This window comes from Nymphaea colorata, chromosome 2 (genome assembly GCF_008831285.2).
Source record: "Nymphaea colorata isolate Beijing-Zhang1983 chromosome 2, ASM883128v2, whole genome shotgun sequence".
Lineage (NCBI taxonomy): Eukaryota > Viridiplantae > Streptophyta > Magnoliopsida > Nymphaeales > Nymphaeaceae > Nymphaea > Nymphaea colorata.
In genome coordinates, this window is record NC_045139.1 from 25,948,807 (window position 1) to 25,958,936 (window position 10,130).

Sequence of the window (10,130 nt, forward strand, 5' to 3'; positions counted from 1 at the left end):
CCCCTTCAAAATAAGTTTTAGATAATGCTGAAAAGATGAAAGCTTTTGGGGTCTCACACGGAAAATTGCGGCCACCGGTTTAGCCGTCTTCTGAGACTAAAATGTACATAAGGGTCATTTATTTTTCTTTATATATACCGATAAAGTTAGGCGCCTAACCCCGACTTCATTTTCATATCAACAGTGCTGGATACTTCCGGTCGGCTCTGAATCTGACGCCCTAGGGGCATGCTTTTTTGCTTTGACGGTTTATGTGAAACTTTTCAGCGTCGTTCCGAAATATGTGGAAATGGAAGGACTGAGTCAGAAATTTTGACGTGAAGCTCCGGTCCCGTTTGGAAGACGTCCTTGAATTTAGGGAATTTATTTGAACTCACGAGATGTTTTTTCTTTACTCTGGCGTTGACGTCTACCTCCCTCCTCTCTCTTGCTCTCTGAGGTGGTTTCCCTCTCGAGCAGGGCACTCTCCTTTTAACCTCTCCTTCTGCTTCCCTTTAATTTGTTGTGAACAATGCGTTATTCACTTCTTGAATTTGTGAATTATATTGTTGATTTTGTTGGTTCTGTTCTGTAGGGGTCCATTGAATCCCAAGAGTTTCATTTCCGTTGGATTTCTTTGTCGTTGCAATTCGAGCTGAAACCTGGTCGAACTTGATCTAGGAAATCTCTGGTCGGAATTTTGTTTGGCTTTGTTGCTTTTTAAAATTTCTTTCTACGTGGTCGAATTAAATGCCGGGGATTCCTGTTTCATTGGTGTACTTTTGTTTTTCTTTCTTGACCGATTTGAATCGCGAGTTTGCTATCTAGGATCTAGTGGTTTCAGTTGTGAAGCAGTTGTTTGTTCGACCGGTTTTAATCCGTTGGCAACCATATTCATGAATTTGGTTGCATGAAGTAACAAGTTCTCCTTTTTCCTTCTTTTGATTTTTTCTATGTCAGGAATTTCTTGGTGCCAATCTTCCCCATAGTTTGATCGATTCCGTGAGGGGGATGCTGTATCTGTTAAGGAATGGGAGGGAAACCGTTGTTTCAGCCGTTCGTTGGATGATTTGTCCATGCAATCGGTAGGGATCTTTGGAAGTTTGTGCGTACCTGATGGGGAATTTGATTCCCTCAATGCCAAGAATGGTTAAGTCCCGAGTATCATAATTGTGAAGTGATTGAGTTGAAGAGTTCCAGAATGGTTGTTAATCGAGGCATTGGGCGCGTTTCGATGTTTCTGCTGGTGGTGGTGGTGTTGGGGTTCTTCTTTGCGTCTTATAACATGATCGCCATGGTCATTCACCACCGAAGAAAAGGAACGGATAAAGGCTTGCATACTGTGGCTGGCGGCCGGTCTTCAATGTTCATCGATGCTATCACTGAGATGCCAGATTCGTTGAAGAAACATGAGGGTGCGAAGGCTTTGTTTCATGTGGCGCTTACAGCCACTGATGCACCGTACAGCCAATGGCAATGTAGGATAATGTATTATTGGTATAAGAAGATGAAGGATGGACCTGGATCAGAGATGGGTGGATTTACTCGAGTTCTGCATTCAGGGAGCAAGGATGATCTGATGGACGAGATCCCAACTTTTATAGTTGATCCTCTTCCACCAGGTCAGGACAGGGTAAGAAATTGGTGAACATATCCTTTTCAAGTTTATCAAATTCACGCATGTGTTCACGGACTGTATTTTTATGTGTGTGGCTGTAGTTTGGTTGATTGGCACCAAATGTGGAATTCTGCAGTTTTTCACTTAAACCGTGACCAGTTGTTGCTTGAAATGACATTGTGTTTTTGTAGGGCTATGTGGTGTTAAATCGACCATGGGCATTTGTCCAATGGCTACAGAAGGCAACTATTGAGGAAGAGTAAGAGCTTATATAATCTGTCCCCAACTCTTGATGTTTTTTTTGCTGCTACTTCATAGCGACTGAAATTTTTTGAGTTCTTGACTTGAATTATGCAAAATGCAGCTATATAATGATGGCAGAGCCTGATCATATATTTGTTAATCCGCTGCCCAACTTAGCAAGAGGAGAATATCCTGCGGCATTTCCTTTTTTCTACATCAAGCCGAATGAGAATGAGAAGCTTATTCGGAAGTTTTACCCGGAAGAAAAGGGACCTATAACAGATATAGATCCTATTGGAAATTCTCCTGTAATCATTAAAAAGGTGAGTTTTCTTTCTGACCACTACCATGAAAGATTGCTTTTCAAATTATCTCCCTGATGGTTTCTCCATGTTGTTGACATTGTTGCTATATTTGTCAGCGATTCTGGAATTCTGTCCATCTTGACATTTACTTAAACCTTTTTTTTGCTACCTCAAATTATGAAATGTTTTGTTGAAGGTGCTAAGTTAGGTGGCTTTACTTTTCAGTCTCAATTGGAAAAGATTGCTCCTACTTGGATGAATATTTCACTAAGGATGAAGGAGGATGAAGAGACCGATAAAGCTTTTGGATGGGTTCTAGAAATGTATGGAAATATTTTTTCCTCTTTTTGATGAACTCTCATCACTATGCAATGATCTCGACTCTGTGTGCAGTTCATCATATATTTTCACAATTTCTCTGATGCTGCTTGTTAAAATTGTAGGTATGCTTATGCTGTTGCATCTGGTTTGAATGGTGTGACACATATTCTTCGGAAAGATTTCATGATACAGGTACTTTTGTTTATTATTCATTTTTTAAAATTATTGTGAATGATTTTTTTTTTCTTATTTGCTCTGGAAGGAACACTTATGCATAGTTTTCAATTCATTTGTTCAGCCACCTTGGGATTTGGAGATCGGAAAAAAATTTATTATACACTATACTTATGGTTGTGACTATAATATGAAGGTAATAACAATGTATTTTTCTATTTTCTGTTTGGAAATTTGAATGTCTTATTTGTGTGCTGGTGTTTCACATTGCCAAGGCATGATCTTATACTTGCAATTTGGAAGTATGCCATGTTCTTCATGCTCTCAGTTCAGTTATGTTAAATAGTGAAATTTGAGTTTTTTCTTATTCAGGGGGAGCTGACATATGGAAAAATTGGAGAATGGCGTTTTGACAAAAGATCATATCTTCGTGGTCCTCCACCGAAAAATTTATCCTTGCCTCCTCCTGGTGTTCCTGAAAGTGTGGTATGTCATAGACTTTCTTTTCTTCAGAAATGAGCAACCTTATCTTTTTTAGAATTTAATTAAATAAGATGATTTGAAAAATGAAATGGTTTGAGAATGAGTTACTTTCACATTCAAATCTTGAATTAAGTGCATCATATATATGTATGTATGTATATATATATATATATATATATATACACACACACACACACACACACAAACAACAAAATTAACAAATTAACATTATGTCTTTCTATCAATAATTCAACAAAAAAGAAAGCAAATTGTCTCTTGTAAGATCCCATATCTGAGTCGTATCGACCTGCAGATATCAATTTCTTGAAGAGTTCGTGTTACTTGGAAAGTTAGTTTACTCTGCTGTGTAGTAAATATTACTAGGTGAACTGATCATGTAGCTTGACATTCTGTCCTGTGATTCCCAATTCTTTTCTTGCAAGTGCCCCATTTTGCTGGGATTATTTTTAAACTGCTTTTGTTTTTGAAATGTCTTATGGCAGCTATTGGTCTTACTTGTGACTGGAGTTTGGTAGTGTTGACACTGAGATCTTTATTCAATAAATGCATTCTGCTGCATGATAATCTAGATGTGTACTTTATGTGATCCACAAACAAGCTGGTTTCTGTTGCAGTCATGAGAAATTAGTCATAAGAGTTGTAAATTTGCTGAATGGATTGTTTTTAGTTTTTACACTTCATAGGTCTATACCAGAATTAGTAGAATATAATGTAGGCATAATGAAAACTTGGAACAATTGAAACATATCTATTTCTATTTATCATTCTTATATATTTCTTCTGATAACAACCAGATGGATTTTGTTTGCAACACATGGCACAAAAAATAAGCTTGAAGACTTATGAGACATAATCTGAAAGCCTAATAAAAAATGTCACTTGAAACAACTGAACCATGTTTTTTTCTATTTTACTTTCACATATATTTATTTTGCTAGCAAGGGAATGAATATTGTTTGCAACATATGGCACAAAAAAGCTTGAAGGAAATAATGAAAGGAAAATTTTCCACAAACTTAACAGATGAGGTAGAGTAGAAATATGCAAAGGATAACTATGGCAGTGTTTCAAGATCCGGTCATGCTTATGTACAAAAGCAAGTTTGGGTATATTTGCTTGATGTTCAAGGATCTCTAAATTGGATTAGCTGATAGGTGACATTGCGATATCTCCTACAGATTGTCTCAAATTACCTTTTTTTTCAGTAGCATATAAAATCTTCAAGAAAAGAATATCCCAATATTTAAAAGTTTGTACTCCTCTGGTGGAAATCCCATGAAAATGGTTTGTGCATACGAGATGAAAAAAAACACAAAAACCCAAAAAGGATTACATACATCTGAATAATATTGTGACAAAAACATGGTATCTAATAATCATTAATTTTGTGAAAAGTGTCTCACATTTTGGCATTATATCAACCGCTAAAAACATGAGGTTAGAGATGGAATTATTGAGGAAAGGCTGATATTTATTACCATGGGTCTGTGTATGTTGATCAGGTTTGATAAGCCAGAAAGCTCAAAACTGTTTATTTTTAAGATCCTTGTAAAAGAATATAATCTTCACATTCTAGATACTTGACTCCTGGATCTTTGCTTTGTTTTGTGGAAATGTTACACCTTATGGTTAGTTTTATTAAAGCATTATTCCAATATGAGTTTAAGCTATAATGCAGGTTTGTAAGTTCAAGCTTAAAGGGTATCTTCTAAATATATATACATGTGTGCATGCGTGTACATGCACATAAGCAGGGATAGGAACCTGCATGTGCATTCGTACAACAAATTCACGTGCCTTATCTTCTCCGTGTATGTAGGTGTGGCGTGTGTGCGCATGTGCATTTGTGGTGTGTGTGCAACTGTGCATGCATACATGGTGTCTGTGTGTGTATGTTGTAAATTACCTATCATATGTTTAGCAATCTTCCTTTACCTTGTGGTCTGGTATGTTCACCGTAAGTGCAGGCATTTTATGTTGTTAAATTATAAAAATATGTAATGGATCAAAAGTGATCCTTTAGAAACACTGGACAGGTCTAGCAGATAGTTGCCAGTACTTATTTTCCAAACTTGCAAATAAACAAACTTATTTTCCTTTTCTCAGTCGCAGAGATTCTTTGTGTAGCAGTTTTCATATATCATATAAAGAGGTTAAATTTTAGCCGTTCTTTAGACCTTTTCTTTCTTTAAACGTGGTCTTACTTTGCATGGGCATCTTCGGAAGCTGGAAAGCTCAGATTAAGTAATGACTTTTATGGTAGTAGCTAGTGTTGGCCAGCAGTATAGGCAGTGCTGTCTGATTCTGTTAGGTGAAATTTACAGCAAATTCAGGTATTCAAATGTGTGTAATTCTTCTATTGGTTCTAACTTCTAAGCAATTGAATAAATGGAACTGTAGTTCGCCATTTCATGAACATGAGTTTTTTCTCACATTTCATATGAAGAGGTTAAACCTTAGCTGTTCTTTAGATTTCATTTTATACTCTCTTTATACTGATGGGCCTTATTTCGTTTTGCATCTTCAAATCCTGGGAGGTTGTAATTCAATCATAACTTTTGTGGTTAATTTGATGTTGGGAAGCAGTTGACTATGATATTTGGTCCTAGTTAGCTGAAATTTATAAAAGTTTCAGTTATCCAGATGGAAAAATGGTTTAATTGATTCTAAGCAATTCATGAATGAGAATCTATGATTCTACATTTAATGGAAAATGGGTAGTTAAATTCATGGTATTTCAGTCAACTCGGAGACATTGTTGATGAAAACATGCTTAACAGCTATGTGGTGCTTGTTTAACTATGTAGCATAAGTCTAGGGATATGATTCTTTGTTCCTTTTGCAGCAGCATTCTAATGGAATGCACCATTTTAAAATTATGAAAGGTCGATGAGTTTTATTTAACAAGTTTCTAGTCTTTGTAGTATTTTACTAATTGGTGGTAATCAGAGTCAATTACAAGCAAGTAGTGAACTCGTTTGGGTATACGAACAACTTTCAAATTGATTGTTTCTATCAGGGGACTTTCTTGATTATCGTTTTCTGTCACTGCAATTGCACTTGTCCATTCTGCCCTTATTGTTAAATTTTCCTCTTCAAACTTTATTAACTTTCTTTTGAAAAAAATTAGTAGAAAGCTTTGATTGTGCATATGTTTCACAAGTTAATTGTAACTGCTTTTCTATTTTAGTCTGCTGTTAGTGATGGTACCTCAAGTTTGTGACTTTGAGAAACTAAATTTTCCAATTTATAGCTATTTTGGGATTATGCATTCAGTTAACTATATTTACTTAACCCTGGTAATCAGAGTCGTTGCCAAGCTAGTGGTCAGCTCGTTTGGGTACATACTCATTGATTCTATTCAAAGATGATGTTGATCATCATTCTGTCATTTTATGGTCTTCCATGTGCTTCATAAGTTTTTAATCTATTCAAGCAAGTCTTTAGTTTCACAAAAATTGTTATTTGTTTCAAAATTTCTTGCTGATGCTGTGGGTGTATTGACAATAGCTTTGCAACAGGTGCTGTACTGCTATTTATATCTAATTCATATAATAGGTCTAAGGAATCTCTGTCTTCTCAGTGTGTATTGCATATTACTGAAAACCAACTGCAAAACGTAGCTACCAATATGTTCTCAGTGATTTCTCAATCATCCCTTTTCTGTTGATAATCTCTGGAAATGTTGAAAAATATATGTAATCTTGAAGATATGAAGTTGGAAAAATATAATTATATAAAAAAGATCTATCCAATGAACATAAATGAAACAAAAGCTAGATCTGGTCTGCAATCTGATTATTCTTAACTTCGGTTAGTTGATGTTTACTTTGAAGGTTATATATATCAAATTTCACGCTATACTTTTAAAGAATATTTTTTGTACACATGCTGTTTCTTATTTCAAGTTATTTAGGCCGCATGGTTCTCTTGAAACCAGTGTGCCTTTGAATGGATTATTAACTTTTTCACAGATCAATGAGTGCATAAACTTAGTTTGTATTTTCTTTGATAGGCTGCAGTTGCAGTCTTTTGTTATTTAAATATTTGTCTCTTCTTGCAAAATAACGTGTAGGTGACACTGGTGAAGATGGTGAATGAGGCTACAGCGAATATAGCTGATTGGGAGAAAGACAAATGATTGCTGATGGTGAACGAGGCTGCAGCCAATATCGGTGATTGGGACAAAGACAAATGATTGCTGAAGAAGTACGGGAAACATGGTTCATTTTTGCAGAATTTTTCACCAATAGAGGTCTCCAACTGTACAAGCTAGATAGATGTCTTGTTGCAATCGTGCAAGATGGAAATGAAAATATAAAAGTTTCGGCTTTGATACGACAGAGAAGGTTGAGAAATATTTCATGACTAAACTTTCTCGTTAATCAACCCTGGAGACCGTCCGATGCAATTCAGATCATCTTGGTTGTGTACAAAAGTAGTTTCCTGTTTAAACATATTTTAACAAATAAGAAGCTTTAGACAGGATGCCTTGTTTCTCTCTCGAGCTCTGCCAAAGTTGCATAGTGACATCCACTCTTTTGAGCCATTGGTGGTGGTTCTTTCTTAAAAACTTTTGTACTTTCAGGCGTCGGTTTGTTTGTATTGAAAGTAGTGATGTGTGACCTTTTCCTATGTTGTTCTCTTCACAAGAGAGTATCTTTTATAATTTGCAATTTTTGGCAACTTTTTCCTGAATTTTTTCACCTGCATCAATGGAAGTTGATTCAGACGGCTGGTTACTGGTCAGGGGCCAGTGAGTTGATCCGGCAAGTGAGGTCATAAATTCTTCATAGAGAGAGAGAGAGAGAGAGAGAAATGATTTACTCAACATTGCAAAAAACCACCCACCAACAAGTTGTTGGGCGACCCAAGAATGTCCCCATACAACACAAGAGAGAATAGAAAAATAAAACAGAGATAGAGAGAGAGGCCCTTGGAATCCAACGCCCTTTCCTTCAACTTAATTTGGCTAACTTGACCTATAGAAAAATTGTCGTAGTTCAGCAGCTCTTGCCCAAAGAAAGAGATAAAGAGAAAGGAGAGATTGGGGACAAAAGCTGAGATCAAAGTTGGCTCTAAAACATGGATCCAACTAAGCACCCTCTACCGGAAAAGAACAAAAAATCAACAAATGGGTTGTATCGTGGACTCCCCCACATAAAACTATCCCCGAGATCTATCACTGGAAAATTTTGAAAAATGTTGGAAATAACAAAGAATTTAATGGATAAGAAAAATAAATAAAAAAAATCCTACACTGCTTGTTGGGTGCCTCGCCGCAGTCGTGCGCGGGTGACCACAGGCCTGCCGGAGGCAGCCATGGCACTTTCTGTCTGAGAGGGAACTCAAAGAGGGACAGGGAAAGACGAGAGAGAAAAGACGAAGTAAAAGAAAAGAAAAAACAAAGGTAAAGCGGGTGATGCAGTTAGTCAAAGGGTTGGATTAAATTTTATAAGTCATTTCAGATCTGCCCCATCGTTTTCTGTATTTGCTAGAAACAGTGTTATAATAAAAAGATGTCAATGGCACATCGTTTTCTTAAAAAATAATTGCAAAAAGTGATCTACAAAACTTTTGAATGGTTCCAAGTTTTCATCGTGAAGCTTAACACTTCGCCTCGTTTCCCAGGCTTAGAACTGTGCTTAGCTTCGTCGCTTTTAACAAACATTGGCTTGATAGAGCGTGATTGTTAGTAGACATCTCTGACATTACGGTGGAGCAGCTATATTATGAAATGAAATACCATTTTTAAGTTGATTTAACTATAGTTTATTTATGTATGGTAGCTGTTAAAAATCAGTATTTAACAATCTCATCGGTGTTTCAATCAGAACAATCTCCGGTTCTTGTAAAACTCGGATGTATGTCTCAACTTTATTAAGCTTGGTTGAAATTGGTAGGAAACGAATACAAAGATATCTTGTGTCTAGTTTTAGATGGAGATATGGGCTTGTGCGTGGCTCCTTAGCGCTTCTTTATTTTCACATAAGCTTCAGATGTGAAAATATGTGAATGATTGCCTCCTGCCACTGCGTCTCATCATGATAATAACACTGCTCTGCTTCTTGAAGCTAACAAGTCGAACCCTTTAGCTAGTTACACGAATGTTTCAGAACTAAAAGAGTTTGGATCCGCAATAATTAAAGTTGAAGTTGAACTTTTATCAAAATTTGTCCTCACATTCAATTTCAAATTTATGGTCTTTTTCTTGTTTGCAATTGTTTAATTTTCTATTTTATCTTTAGATTTTTGTAGCCTGCATGTTTTTAGTTGGACGTACATGTTATGTAACTTTTCTTTTTTTTCAATCCTTAATGTAGGTCTATGTTTGTAGTCAATGAATTTGAAATACTTGGTTGGTTTAAGTTTGCCTTCAAATTTTAGATATTTGAAACTTAAGAATTTTTAAAAATTTAAAGTTTGTACTTATTTACATTCCTTTTTTCCTGTTCAAGGTTTGAACAGCAATTTCAACATTAGATTCGAGTTTCCTTTATGTAAATGAAAATTTCATCTTATATTGCTACATGGTCTTTTATTTCTCATGTTTCCTTCACGTAAAATTTTCCATTCTTGTATTTTATTTTTTTCTTCAATTTTTGAAGGTTCTTGCTTTAATATTTTCATCCTTGTAATCGAAAAACTCATGTTAAATAAACTGTTTTATCCATTTCATTTTTTAGTTTAAGTTTACATTTCAAAGAAACGTAAATTATCTATATTTTTAACTTTGATTTAAATGTAATTTCACATTTTAATGCATATTTTGAATTTTGGGCCTTCTTGTATGTTGGACTTTTATCATTATCTATACAAACTTTAACTTTTGAACTTTGCTTCAAGTTTTTGTTTTATGTTTCTTATTTTTAGATTACAATTGTAACAATTTTGTTAAAATTATGACTTTTTTCAAATTGCATATTGAGATTTCAATTTTCAGTTACTTATTGTCTCTACTTCTGGTTTTTTTCTTCAACTGTTTA

General features: G+C 35.4%; 1 protein-coding gene across 2 annotated transcripts; it reads left to right on the forward strand.

Annotated features, from left to right (window-relative positions):
* The first annotated feature begins 288 nt into the window (after positions 1-288).
* On the forward strand, positions 289-7,830 carry LOC116248022 (hydroxyproline O-arabinosyltransferase NOD3-like). 2 transcript variants are annotated; one of them, XM_031620579.2, is made up of 9 exons: positions 289-439; positions 940-1,612; positions 1,789-1,856; positions 1,962-2,163; positions 2,371-2,468; positions 2,589-2,658; positions 2,765-2,836; positions 3,013-3,126; positions 7,220-7,830. In XM_031620579.2, the coding sequence occupies exons 2-9, from the start codon at positions 1,181-1,183 to the stop codon at positions 7,283-7,285; spliced, it is 1,122 nt and encodes a 373-aa protein (XP_031476439.1). In that variant the 5' UTR covers positions 289-439; positions 940-1,180; the 3' UTR covers positions 7,286-7,830. The 2 variants fall into 2 exon arrangements, with proteins under 2 accessions (XP_031476439.1, XP_031476440.1); XM_031620580.2 differs by lacking the exon at positions 289-439 and adding an exon at positions 450-670.
* Positions 7,831-10,130: the final 2,300 nt, after the last annotated feature.

Coding starts and splice junctions, on each gene's coding strand:
- LOC116248022 (XM_031620579.2), top strand. CDS start 1,181: ATGGTTGTTAATCGAGGCATTGGGCGCGTTTCGATGTTTCTGCTGGTG. Junction 1,613..1,788: donor TTCCACCAGGTCAGGACAGG/GTAAGAAATTGG, acceptor GTGTTTTTGTAG/GGCTATGTGGTGTTAAATCG. Junction 2,164..2,370: donor CTCCTGTAATCATTAAAAAG/GTGAGTTTTCTT, acceptor TTTACTTTTCAG/TCTCAATTGGAAAAGATTGC.